At 41.6% G+C, this 14,450-nt stretch overlaps 2 protein-coding genes across 2 annotated transcripts; one reads left to right on the top strand and one right to left on the bottom strand.

Moving 5' to 3' along the window:
• Positions 1 to 521: 521 nt before the first annotated feature.
• rps19bp1 (ribosomal protein S19 binding protein 1) lies at positions 522 to 3,479 on the bottom strand. The gene is made up of 4 exons (XM_030061145.1): positions 3,285 to 3,479; positions 2,571 to 2,756; positions 1,409 to 1,515; positions 522 to 992 (listed from the first exon to the last, which is right to left on the bottom strand). Exons 1-4 carry the CDS (start codon positions 3,337 to 3,339, stop codon positions 843 to 845), a joined length of 498 nt encoding a protein of 165 aa, XP_029917005.1. The 5' UTR covers positions 3,340 to 3,479; the 3' UTR covers positions 522 to 842.
• Positions 3,480 to 4,536: 1,057 nt separating this feature from the next.
• Positions 4,537 to 10,024, top strand: LOC115364383 (3-mercaptopyruvate sulfurtransferase-like). The gene is made up of 2 exons (XM_030058929.1): positions 4,537 to 5,116; positions 9,233 to 10,024. The coding sequence occupies exons 1-2, from the start codon at positions 4,537 to 4,539 to the stop codon at positions 9,529 to 9,531; spliced, it is 879 nt and encodes a 292-aa protein (XP_029914789.1). The 3' UTR covers positions 9,532 to 10,024.
• Positions 10,025 to 14,450: the final 4,426 nt, after the last annotated feature.

Genomic DNA, 14,450 nt, shown 5'->3' with positions numbered 1-14,450 from the left:
AAACCAGGAAACATTTGAACTTCATTGTCTGGCACATTTATGTTTCAGCTCTGTTCCTGATCCAAACAAGCGCTTAATGCTGATTGGTTGAAACCGAAGTGGTTTGGTTTGAGAAACTACAACTGAATTCCATTTGCACGCATGTGTTGCCTTGAACAATTTAAATGAAAATATATGTATAACAAAGTCAACCTGTTAGAGACAATTTTGAAAACAGTAGACAAATCTTCTGTGTTAAAAGTTCCTCTACACCCAGCGGCCAACTTCAAACAGAAATGAAAGGAAAACTGAAATTACTGGTTCACTGAGCAAAAAACTTGAGTCAAAGCCAGTTAAACCAGGCAGATGTCTGTGCACACACATGACCCTGAATAACACGTTTCTTGTGTCTGGAACCGTGAACTTCAATTAGGAACCATTTTCAACATTCAGCACATAAAGTGACTGAAATCAGGCCTCATTCCACCAACTTTATGAGGCTTTTGAAGTATTAACTGAGGAGTTTCAAGCATTAAACTACCCAAAATGACCAAAGAGCATTTTTGAGTACAACTGCTGATATTTTAAGATGCTAGAAGTCCTTCAGAAGTTGACAGTGTATTATTGGTCAAGCAGGACGAGTCACTGTGTGGATCAGACTCTTCCTGCAGTCACAGCATGTCGGGCATAACGCCGGCCCACATGCAGCCTATACAAGTCTTTCAACCTCAAAGTCTCTTCTTCAAATGTTCAGTGCAACAAATAGAAAAAAAAAACTTTGGTGGTGCAGGAATCCACTTTGTCGCTGCAGATCATAAAACACAGTCCGGGTGTCGGCAGCGTCTTTGTCTTTGGATGTATTTTTATTTCTTGTCCTCCACAGTCCGGCCAAAGTATTCCTTCTGGAACTGCTGGAACTCCTCCTCTGTGAACAGCGACCGCGGCTCCTCGGCCTTCTTGGCAGGACGTTCCCGCCGGTTCCTGGACCGCCTCCCTGAATTGTGGTTCAGGATCTAAGGAAGACAGACACCGAGTAGATACAGTCGTACAAACTCACAAATATTTTTTAAAAAGCCCTCTGTGATGTTAAAAATAAATCCTCTGACATAATCAAGAACAGAATTTTAACATGATCTATGGCTGCACGTGATGATTATTCTCATTGTCAATTAATCTACATATTGTTTTTTTTTTTTTTTTTTGATCAATCATTTAATCATTTAGTCTATAGACTGTCAAAAATAACTGCAAATACTCCTTCAGTCTCAGTTGCTTCTTTGCTCTGAACAGCAGCCAAAACCCTCCAAAGTATTAATCAACATCCTGTATCAAAAAGTACCCTAATATTCTGGCTTTTACAACTGAAGGTACACAGTGAGAACCGCAGTGCTGGAGCTGTGAGAGACGGGACGCCTCGACGTCTTCGTACCTTCATGGTGTCGGTGTCTCGGGCTTTGAAGTCGCTTGAGGTCTGAGCCAAGAAGTACTTGAGGTTCTCGCTCATCTGACTTTTCCTCTGCGTCTTCCTGAACTCCTCTGCAATCAAAACCGAGAACGACAAAACCCAACTGTGTGAGTTTGAGCAAGTATATGTTGTAATATAAAAAATAATAATAATAAAAAAAAAAAAACATGCTGGTTATACGTGGCAGATGCAGAAATGAATGTGACAAACTTCCAGTAATGATGGACAGGTCAGTACTTTGAGTGCTGCTTTGAATCTGTCTGAAGAAAAACTATTAAGTATTGCAAAGAAGAAACAGGTACCACAAAAGTACTGAAAAACCATAAGTGCTTTTTCAATTATTCACTTTCTTTATTCTTTTCCCTTACAATTTTTGTTTGTTTACAGTGCTTCATTACCTTTTGCATTTTTTTTTTTTTTTTTTTTTTTGCTTAGTTTGCAATGTTATGTGGCTTTGTTTGAATGAATTTGCTTTGTGGGCAAAACAGTTTTCAATGAATTTTCCACTGTGTTCGCTCTGTCCAGTGAACAGTGCAGTAATTCTATGGATTCAATTAAATGAAGTTTTGCTGCATGTACGAGTTTTCTTATTCAGTGGAAAATCATATACAGATGCCATTATTAATACACTGTGTGGACAAAAGTATTAGGCCACCCACACATCATCACACCTACAGGAGCTTTTCTGACCTCCCATTATAAATCCATAGACATTAATAAAATCACCAAACTGCACAGTCGGCACAATGCAGTCAGGCAGGGAACGTTTTTCTGGCATTCCCCAAACCCAGACTCGTCCATCAGACCGCCGCATAGGGAAGGCTGATTGGTCGCTCAACAGAACACGTTTCCACCGCTCCAGAGTCCAGCGGCATGAAGCTCCCGGTGCTCAGTTTTTGTGCTGATGTTGATGCCAGAGGAGGTCTGGAGCTCTTTAAAACGAGCTGTTCTTTCACAAATGTCTGTAAAGGCAGACTGCATGGCTCGCTGCTGGATTTTATACACCTGTGGCAATGGGTCTGAATGAAACACCTGAATTCAGTGATTAAGAGGTGTGGCCCAGTACTTTTGTCTGTGTAGTGTATGTATATTAGGGGACACACTGGACACACTGTACACAACTGACCCACAGCAGACTTGATCCTCTTGTCTTTGACAGTGGCTTTACTCCTGCCGGGCCCGAGGCGACCCTGCAGCCGCTTCACCTGCTTGGTGACTCCCTGCCGCTTGGTGCTCACCAGCTCCATCACGCCGGCCTTACCGGGCGTCTGCTGCCGCCTCCGGGCCTGACTCTTCTTAGGCTTACTGACATCTGGCACAGAAACACACACACACACAGAAACAGAGATTACTACACAAAGTTTCCACAAAACATCTTTGGAGGACATGAGAAATGCAAAATATTCACCAGCCAGACACAACCTCAGAGAGAGCACACTACTGCCCCCTGGTGATGAACTGTATAATAACAGACTCACTATTACACTTGACCTGCACTAATATCTGATATAGGTCCTTATAGCCAACGAAGACAATGATATTGTATGATTTAATTAATTAGGATTTAGATTTATTCTAATCTATAGCTTTGATTTAACATGTCTGCTTTTCTGACGATTTGTTTCGGCCTATACATTTTAGATCTGAAATGCTTTAACCACACAATGCTATTATTACACCAATTAAGTTCGTTTACATTTGAAAAACACAAACTTGTCATTCATTTATCATCATCTATCATGTTTTTTTTGTTTTTTTTTTAACTTTACTCACTCGTCTGCAGGAGAGCGCATGTGTGTCCACTAAATGCTAAATGTAACTGTAACGGAATCAAACTGACCTTTAATGTCGTCGCTTAACATTTCCAGCCCTCTTCTTATGAGTGATGCCGACATCCTGACTTAATGTGGAGGTTTCGTTTGCGATTTACATGGAAATAAATCAGACTTCACTCGATCCAGAACAGAGCCAGCATGTGAGCTCGTCAACATCCGCCGAGGTGTGCACTGGTGAAAGCAACCGGGTGGAAAACCCTGTGCGACGCTGATAGTTCCCACCTACTACCACTGCTGCTTGTACTTTTGCGAGTATTTTCAGCAATTTTATTTTTACACAAGCACATTTTTGCCTGAGTTTTTTTTTTTTTTTTTTAACCGCATTTTAAATCAGATCCATCACATAGAGCAAACGATCTATGGCAGATAGTGGTACCTTTCACAATAAAAGCTCAGTCAGCACAGATAAGAGGAGGAATTTGGTTCTACTTTGTGCTTTTTGTCATTTCCAAATTTCACAATAAAAGGTGCACTAAAATGGAAGCGAGGACCATTTAGACTCAGCTGGCCAAAAAAAGGTGGATTAAATGAGGGATAAAATGTTATTGTTGCTGTTATGTGTTTGTGGTTAGTATTTTATTTGACCTGTTTGGTGTTCCCTCTCTTATATTCTTTGTCCTGTTGTTTATGTGCTGTTTAACTTTTTACCTCTTCTCTCTTTCTCATATCTTACATATCAGGTCATGTGAGGTTTGCAGTATGATAATGTCTGACTTTCAGTCTAAAATAACATGTAGTTTTATTTATTTGTTTGTTTGTTTGTTTGTTTGTATGTATGTGTAGAGTAGTGTCTGTGTAGACCCTAGAATGTTTGGGGTGGGTGGGATCGATGTGTTGTTCTGTATGTATTCGCTTTAAAATCAATGAATTATATTGGGGGAAAAAAACAACAACAACTGAATGACAGCTGGGTCAGGCAAGGACCGCAGACTCTGCTCTGCTCACTGTTCAGATGTTTGAGGAAAAGTCAAGTCAAAGAATATCAGACAAACTTTGTGAGGATTTTTATTTATTTATTTATTTAAAAAAAAAAAAAACAAAAAAACAAAAAAAAAAAACGGCATCTACAATATGACAACAAAACATAAAGTTTCTGAGGGATCTGAGGGATCCAGATGTTGGAGGCCGGGGGGCGTTTTCTCTCTCTCTCTCTCTCTCTCTCTCTCTCTCTCTCTCTCTCTGTTAACCTTTGGATCTCTCTGCCTCCACTGAATTTCATAAAGCGTCACATCCACCACAATATTCCCCAAACCCACCATGGCGCTCCAGGCCCGGGCTCTGGTCTCCTCCGGGTGGCTTGCCGAGGCCGTCAAGGCGCAGAGGAAAATGCGCATTTTGGACACTTCGTGGTATTTGCCCAAACTGCGGCGCAACGCCAAGAGCGAGTTCAAAAAGAGGCAAATCCCGGGCGCAGCTTTCTTTGACATAGACCAGTGCTGTGATAAAACGTCTCCTCTGGACCACATGCTGCCATCCGAGGACGTCTTTGCGGATTATGTGGGTAACTTGGGGATTGAGAAGGACACGCACGTCGTGGTTTACGACGCAAGTGACTTCGGTGCGTTCTCCGCGCCCCGGGTGTGGTGGATGTTCCGGGTGTTCGGGCACAGCGCCGTCTCGTTGCTCAATGGCGGGCTCAGGACCTGGGAGCGGGAGGGTCTGCCGGTGAGCGACCGGCACGTCAGACCAAAGCCAGCCGAGTTTAAAGCCTCCCTGAACCGCTCCTGGGTCAAGACTTACGAGGACATCCTGGACAACCTGGAGACCAACAAGTTCCAGGTGGTGGACGCCCGGCCGACAGGCAGGTTCCGAGGACTGGACCCGGAGCCAAGAGACAGTGAGTGACTCCAGTCCTGCTATTGCACTGCATTGCTTTTAACTCAGGCGCAAACTGCACTTTACAAACTGAAGAGCCACTATATAGTGGTGCCCTTTGCATGGAAAATGACATATTTTACCCAAACACCATGAATCAAATGATCACACAGCTCAGCGCACCTCCACTTCAGGACATAAATGATGAATTTTGGGCATTACAGCTCTAAACACCCAAAGTAGTAGCCTAGTATCTTTCTACAGAGGACAATTTTGCTTCAGGTAACAGATGAAAAACATGGTTTATGTGACACACTTCCAGTTAGGATGAACAGGTGCTGCTGTGAATCTGAAGAAAATATTTATATAAAAAAAGTACAAAGTATTGCAAAGAAAAGACAGTATCAGCTAAAGTACTGAAAAAACAAGTTCATGTTGGTACTTTTTTCAGTACTTCACTTTCATTATTGTTTTCACTTACTTCTTTTGTGTTTACTTCTTGTTGTTTCTACTACAGTTTTCTTGTTTTGTTTACACACTTTAAGTTTAAGTACTCATTTGCAGTACCTCGGTTTCATGTGACTTTAATTTGACTCTCTTTGATGCAGCGTTATCATCCAGAGTTGCATTTGGCGGAGGAAATAATAAACAGTCAAAGAGTTTTGGGTCACTCTCTGCTATTCTATGGATACAATAAAAAATGTATGAGTATGCACCACTGAAGGGATTTTACCCCCTCCAGTCAGTCAGACAAGTGACTCATGTAATGATGAGGATGGTGATGATTATGATGATGATGGTGGTGGTAATGATAGTTTTGTTTCAGTGTCTCGCTGTGAAAATGTTGACATCGCTTGGGTTTGGATTCCCACCCATGCTAAAAATGCACTGCAAGTTGTGTAAACGTGCCCAACAAGTGGCGTCCTATTCCCCAAACTGGGGTTTATTATCACACACACAACCCAAAAAATAAAAATTACTGTGAAATCCTTGCATTGGGAGTAAAAAGCGTGACTGGTCATTTTGTTTATCACCTTATTTTAATCTTTTCTGAGCTCTAAGCGCCATGTGCTGAGTCTTCAGTGTCGCTCATCCACACACTCGGTCAAGCAGAAGACTCAGCTGGTTATCTTACTTGTCCTCAGTTTACTTAAAGTGATATATTTACTCAAGAAAAAGCTTCCACAGGGCGACATGAGCTCCACAGCTGACCTGTTGGAGATAATGAGCCGCAGGACGTTTAGCTTGTAAATCATTCCACTTCAGCAGACAGGGGACTGTCATAGTGACTGTAGTACTATTTCTTATAATCTTAGCTTGTGTGTTTTTTAACAGGAGAGAAATGCAGCACAGTTGAGTTTTGGTCATTAAATCATCATTAAAAAGGCACATTGTCAGTAGCTCTCAATAGCTTGACTAGTCCAGCCTTCCTGCCTGCAGTGAGCCGGCTGGCTGCATGTGAGCTGCTGTTTAGACTTGGACCTGTTGGCTGTTCAGATCAGGACGGGTGATAAGAGCTCGGGCTGCCTGGCCTCTGTCCTGCAGGAAGCTCGCCGCTTCACTGCTGCTGTGCTGCAGCCGTCCCGGGCCAGCCGTGTGCATCGCATCAGCTCCCTTCACTTTAGTGCTGGGGTACCTGATAATTATATTTGCAATTTGCCAGTGCTGATATGATTAGTTAATGAATCAATCAATCAGTTAATAGAAAATTAATCTGTTCCCAGCTTTACTAAGATGGTAATATCAGTTTACACACACACACACACACACACACACACACACACAGTCGTGTTCCCATCACTTCAGAGGACATCACATTGACTTCCATTCATTTCCTGGAGACTTAACCTAACCTTAACCCTAACCACTACCTGCATAATCCTAACCCTAATCCTAACCCTAATCCTAACCCAAACCTTAACATGAACCCTAAAGGTTCCTTACCTTTAAATCGGGTCTTCACACTAAAATTAATGATCTTACACTAAGGGCACTTGCTTTTTGTCCCCATAAGGGAGGCAGGTCCCCTCAACATGACTGTGCAAACAGGTCCACCTCACCACAGCATTAGTAATGCCTGGTCCACACACACACACACACACACACACACACACACAGACGGAGGTCTGTACAGTAGCAGGTAGGACTGACTTGAATTCAGTCATAGCCGACTGGTCTTGGGGTGTAAACTGTTGATTTTTACAGATATTGGCAGATAAGGCAGCAATAACTTATGGCTTATCTCATTCCAAAGATTTGCTTTAGACGTGAAGACACACACACACACACACACACAGTGAGCAGGGCAGACAGAGCACCTACCTACGCACTCAATAACATAAACACACACAACACACACACACACACACACACACACTCACTCTCGCTGATGCACGCACAGCATAAGTAGGAGCCTTTGATGCAGGCCCTACGTGACACACGAGCTGCACCGCGCTCATCCGTGGGTGAAATTCCTTTTGCGAGAGCATGAACTTTGACCCCGAGCGGTCTGAGTGTGGTCAGAGAAAAGAGGCCTTTTTGTCTAAAGTGCACGGTGCCGCAACTCGGCAACATGAGAGGGACTAATGTACCTCTTGCTGACAAAGAAGTCCAGTCCTTGTTGGCCTTCCCATAAAAAGCCATCAATGAAAAAACAGCAGCATCTTACAAAATGATAACACAATGAAAACACTCAATTATGACAAATTATGCTACTTTATATTAGATAATGAGTAATCTAAGTTCCCGGTTGACTGGTGGTAGCTGTCCAACTCAATATCACACAGTCCAAATAGCACAAACAGACCCCAGCTGACATGTTAAAAACACTTCTCAGTTACACCAAAGGTTTTACACTAAAACATGCGGGAAAAACTTTTGCCAATAAAAGATTTTTAGGGAAAAGTGAGGGAAAGAAGGGCTGCTTCCTCGGCCTGTAAAGGAATAAATTGTTAAACTGTATGCAGTCAGTCTGCTGTAAATAAGCTATAGGACACAGCAGTATAGAGATCAGTATGAGATCATCGTTTACAGTGCAATCCGCTTTATAGCTTCCCTAGGCTGTGATTATATATGACGTCTTTTTGAACAACATTGACTTAAGGCGCACCCTGTTGTTTCAGAGCAGGCTCCTCATCCTCCTCTACAAGACACATAGAGACATCAGATAGGTCACAAACTCTCTCTTATCCTTTGTTCTTGTTCCCTTCATTACTTCCTCATTCAGCCACACAGCCAAACACTAACTAGTACCTTCATACTTTTCTGTTTATTCCTAATTCCTGCCCTGCAACTACTCTGTAAAATTTCTTTGTTTATTGTTGTTTTATCCTGCTGTATCTTTTTTCCATCTCCTTTTATCTAATTTCATGTTTTCTCTTCCTGTGTGTCTTTTACATCTTGTTTAGTCTTTTTAAATCCTATGTGAAGCACTTTGCCTTACACTCAGTGTCCACTTTATCAGCTCCACCTGTACAGTCTACTGCAATTCAGTGCAACAGCTCTGCCATAAATTCGGCCTTTTAACAAAGTTTATAATGTTCAGTTTTTCTTCACATTGTGGAGAATGTGTAAATTTAATTCTGTGTTTATTATTGAGGTTGTAGTTTGCAGAGGTCTTGTGCTGGACGACATTATATTGAGGTGTTTCCAATTTTTTGTCCTCCAAATTTATATACAATGAGGGGGGACAGAATAGTGGAAACACCTCTCAGTAAAATGCAGTCCAGTCCAACAGCAGCGCTAACTGTGAGCTCCATGCCAAACATAGAAGTGAATGAACACCTCTGTTACTGTGACAAAAAGAAAACCTGAGCATTATAGGCAGCAGAAAAGGAAACGCTATAAAAATAAACTTGCCTAGCCTAGATATCTGTGTTCATGAATCATGTGATGCTCCTTGGACCAGTGTTCACAGCTTGTCTTTGTGTTTGCTCTTGATGAAAAAAAAAAAAAGTGTTTTGTTTTGCTGGCAACCTAAAGTAAGATGTTGAAATCTTTGCTGGCTGTCCCTGTGCGCTGACCCCTGTGGTGAAAAACAGGTCAGAGGGATATATGAAGATGAAAACTGGCAGTTAAGGTAAAATTTGAAATATGTTGATGTGTCTCACTCTTCCCTGTCTCTCTCTCTCTCTGACAGACACGGAGCCCGGCCACATCCCCAGCTCCGTCAGCATGCCCTTCAACTCCTTCCTGTCTCCCTCGGGTCACTTCCTGCCCCAGGAGGGTCTGCGGGCCCTGTTCTCCCGGGCCGGCGTCGACCTCGGCCGCCCCATCTGCGTCTCGTGTGGCTCGGCCGTGACGGCGTGCCACGTGGCGCTGGCGGCTCACGAGTGCGGGCACCCGGGGGTGTACGTGTACGACGGCGGCTGGTCGGAGTGGTACACCCGCGCTGTGCCTGAGCACGTCATATCAGAGGGGCGAGGGAAGCACCTGTGACGGGCTGGAGGACGGCAGGAGGGACGGCTCGTGGATACTAACTTGTCACTGGCTGAACGAGGTGATGACAATTCAAACAGGTGGTGATGGTGGTGACCTGGTTGTGTTTGGTGAAGAGGCTCTGTGGTTCAGTGTGTGATCCAAACACACACAGGTGAATTTCCACCGCCGCTTAAACATTAAACCATCGAGTGGAGAGTGTTTTCTCCCCAAAGTTGACTCATAAAACTTGATATAAAGAGCAGCAATAATGTGAGTATTAAAATCCATGGATTTAGATGTAAAAGGGTTGTGCTGTTTATACTGGAAGGAAACACAGCTGCCTTTTGAACAGCAGTTAATATCGATAATATAGTTAAGAGCCGCACAAAGTTCGTTTTCCGTGTGCAAGTCACTTGATACGTGTGAATTATTATTGTTTAGTGTTATTGTGTTATTACTGATCTGAGACAAGCGCTTTGGCTTTGAGGTTGGATGTTGGACTTTGGACCTTGAAGCAAAATCGGCTACACACTGACCTGAAAAAGCATTAAAGATTTATTATTATATCATTATTATTATTATTATTATTGTTGTTGTTGTTGTTGATTTGCAAAATAAAACATCCACAGTTCAAAGAGGTGACACCTTCTGTTACAGAGGGATTGATGGCACAAAATAATAGGAAATAAAGTGAAACAAAATACAGCAGCAGCTTTGAAAGGGCGTTTGATACAAAACATTTTTTTTTTTTTTTACACAGTCCTCTCTATTTTAGAAATTATGAATGATGAATTTCAGGAGAAGATTTCCACACCAAAATAATCCTGTTTATTTATTTGTTTTTTCTGCACCAAATCAAATGGGTCTTAGTTACATCAGACCATCAGACTCAGTGTTGGGTCTAATATAACTTATAGCTTTTCCTAAAATTTCAAATGATTTTTGTTTCTTCCAGAGTGTTTGATTTTTGGTCAGTGAAACAGAACAAAGTAGATGAAGTGAAAATCCCCGGGCAGCATCTCATGCACACAACACTCTGTTTACTGATTGAAATTGATTGACTATATAAAAAAGAGCTGTAGTCTTGCATTGCATCTTAATTCAACACAAAAAAATATTGTTTCGGTTTATTTTTGAAATTGGTAAAATCAAAGAACTCTGTCAGGTTAATTATTGATTTTAAAATGCAACATTGCAAAGTAACCTACCCATAAGGTAAAGATGAAATAAAGCAATAAATTACTTTTATTAAGGGTGACTCTCTCCAACACACTGGACTCAGTTATGGTTGAAATATTTGACCAAAAAAAGAAAAACTGCTGGATTTTGTTTTCTAACTGGTTTATTCCCAGTGCTGGTGTAAATATTCTGGAAGCTTCCAGCAGGGGAGCAACAACAGGAAGCCGGCCTCGTGTTTTCTGCCTCGACTGCAGCGACACAACGGAGTAACGGTCAAGAGTCACGGCCCCAACCCATCAATGTGCTCTGCTGGTGTGTGTGTGTGTGTGTGTGTGTGAGTGTGTGTGTGTGTGTTGCAATCTGATAAACAAATTATTTCTATTATCTGCCTGTGTACAGGAGGCCTACAGGCATGCTCCGAGAGATAGAGTGATCCACACACACACACACACACACACACACAGCCTTTTTCTTTAGCCTTTAGCCTTACAAACTCCTCTCTCCGTCTGATGTAATTTTAATGAGCGAAACACTAAACAAAATACCAAAATCCAGGCCACCCGTCTCTCTCACAGACAGAACGTCTTCACTCGTCTTTAATTTACTGACTGATGAATGTAAATAATGCGAACTCGGATAAAAAATCCTGTAAGCAACTTTGTATCAAGGCCCTCCCATTTTATTGATGCCATAAAATGATCTATGAATGCATTTCAGTGGAGATAAAAACAAACCTAAAAGAGGACTTTATCAGAGCCTGCTGTTAATAATTTAAAAAGGTAAAGGATCTCCACTAGGGGGCAGCAGAGCACTGATCACAGTTTTCTTTTTTGTTCACCTACAGTTGATTTTTTTGTTGTTGTTGTTGTTTGTTTTGTTTTTATGAGCTTGACTTCCTCGACCGAGTTTCTGCTGAAAAATGAGATGAAATAATTTGATTGGTTTCTCTTCTGTTCTGTCATATTCTCATGAGAATCCATATCCAGCTGTGTGCAGTTCTGCTTTTTAAACCAAAGCGTGATGAACGTAGACGTGAATCAGGGTTATGGGACATACCGTTTACTTTTTGTTGAGAAAAATCCACAGCCTCGGCCTGCACACGGTGCTGCGTGGGGATTTCATTTGTCCTCTGTTTCATTTGAGCCCTGGTTAGCTTAAGGGTTAAAGGAGCTGTATTATTGCAGTTCATATATTTCTCTAATCATGCACATATGAGATCACAGATGTTTAAAGAACATATTGTTAATACTGTTAGTGCAAAATTCAGTGGATTCACAGTTAAAGGATAAGTTCTGTGTTTTTTCAACCCAAGTCTTATTAAAATGCCTCTTATCATTTATATAACTGCACACAGATTGACGTCACTGCACAGCCTCCGTGCTGCAGGGCCTTACCGTAACGCACTACAACAGGACGCTCAGTTTCAGCCTCAGAAACCAGCAAAAATGTCCTTGTTGAGAAGGGGAAGCTCACATACTTCTGGAAATTCTCCACTGGAAAAAAAAAAAAAAAAAGAGGCTGCCATCCCATCATCGTTTCTATCAGGTTTTTCTTGTTGTTTAGCTCGGTTACGTCACGCCATTTACAACTTTCCCAAGCGGCTCTCTGTGGCCTGATGGTCTCTGCTTGTAAAAAGTAGTTCCAGTAAATGCAAAAGTCGGATAGACCCACACAAGTCCTCCGCGAGTTCCCTGATTTAAAAAAAAAAGGACATTTATGATGATTTATCAAAGGTTAGAGCGAGCGCCCTGCTGGACCGCTGTGCGTGGTGAGTTCCCCCTCGTTAAAGCGAGTTGTGCGATTACAAATTTTGGGAATGACCAAGATGAAGAACACCAAATGAATCTGTTATTGCATCACAACTGGACTTCCTTCACTAACCAATTACCGATTTCCCCAAGTTTACCTAATATGATGATTTCGAGGTGTCTGTTCAGCCTGTGAGGAAACTAAATCATGTGCTGCATTTATTTGAAGAACTGTCTTATCCTGAGCCACAGTGGATTTGAAAACCCAAAAATAAATAAATAAATAAATAAAATTGAGGGAAAAATGAAGGGTTTCTCCTCAGGCTCAGAGTTCAGAGCAGCGGCTGTAAAGCGGCTCGGGCTTCAGTGTTTTGTTCAAAGTCAGACGCTCGGGGAGAGGAGACAGTTAGTCACTCTCTGCACCCACATACTTCTCACATGTCAGTCTGGAGATTAAAACCGGTGACCTTCATGTCACACACCGGCTTGTTTTGGCTTTTAGATGACTGCTATAGCAACCAGTCAGTGTGAGAGGCTAGCATTTTAAACACAGGGCACAAAACATTAAGATTAACCTATGTTAAGATTTGACTTGACATGATTTGGAAAAAAAAATAACAAAACTGTATATGAAGGCACACGGGTACAGACTGGAACCATTTCTGTGGCTCGCAACTAATATTGTGGTATTGAACCTGCTTTTTGAGCATATTTTGAGCCCATTCTCATCATCAGCCAAAATAAATCTCACTGTTTTAAGCTGCGAATTTGTGTTTTCTTTCTTGTGAAGGTGGAAAAGATAAGATAAGATAAGTTTTGCAGTGGCTATTTGTCTTAAACAAACGAACAACAACAACAAAAAAAGAATAAGAAAACTTATCCTAATAAATCAAACCAATCAAACGGCCACTGAGGCACTTAAGGGAGTAAAATCACGCAGGGAGAGAAATGAGTCCATTGTCCAGGCAAAAATCAGGATTTGGTGGTTTATTTCCATTGGAAAACAAAAGCAATGGCCTCTGCTACCTCTCTTTCTCTCTCATCCTGGTAAAAAACCATGACCCTTCCCAGTGCCTAGCTCACCTGTCCCAGATTGCTTGGCGTGCCCCGTTACCTACAACTTTCAAAATAAAAGCATATACAATAATCTAAATCAGAATAGTGCTAATGGCCTAATGAAATTACTTAATGTGTAAAACTAATATGTAATGTGTAAACTAAACTAAAGGAATAAATATTTAAACAGTATTACAAAAATAACAAATAGCTCCAACATCAAGATAAGATATTCCTTTATTAGTCCCACGGTGGGGAAATTTCACGTATTACAGCAGCAAAGTGGATAGCAAGATGTGAAGCATAATTTACATTATAAACAGTATAAATAGATAATAAGAACCAAAGAGCAATATAAACATTATAAACAAGGAATGTAGAAAAATACTATATGAACAATTTAAACAAACAAACAAAAAGCTTCTCATGGGAAACCCAAAGTAACGTAAAGCAGGGAAATATGGCTCACATATTCAACAATGGGATGCACTAATGCCTGTAAATGAAGGATATGTTTAGAAAAATCATCACTGAACACTTAAATAATAATAATAATAATAATAATAATAAAAGAGGTGTGTAGGATTTACATACTGACTATGTGTCTGTGAGTAATCAGCAAGGAAACTCCATCAAATCAAAAATGGATGACACTGACTGGGCTGGGTTGTGGGGCCACATCACACCTAGGCTATTTGTTATTCAAACCCAAGATGCTTGATGATTTATGGCTGCATCATCACGTCAAATAGAAAATTCCCTGTAATTCATCAGGACATGTCTGGTGTCTTTGGAAACCCTGGGATCTCCACTAGAATTTAAAATAAAGTTGTGTGGATTTGGACAAAACTCGGCCGCACAGCCGATGACGGAGGCGCGGACGGGACCGGCGGGTGGTGCGGGGTTCAGAAGCAGCGGGTCAGGTGTTCCTCCGCAGTCCTTCAACAGCAGCCC

The sequence above is a fragment of the Myripristis murdjan genome, chromosome 1 (genome assembly GCF_902150065.1).
Source record: "Myripristis murdjan chromosome 1, fMyrMur1.1, whole genome shotgun sequence".
Classification (NCBI taxonomy): domain Eukaryota; kingdom Metazoa; phylum Chordata; class Actinopteri; order Holocentriformes; family Holocentridae; genus Myripristis; species Myripristis murdjan.
The sequence above is the reverse complement of the archived record's forward strand: the minus strand, read 5'-3'. Positions and strand labels throughout refer to the sequence as shown.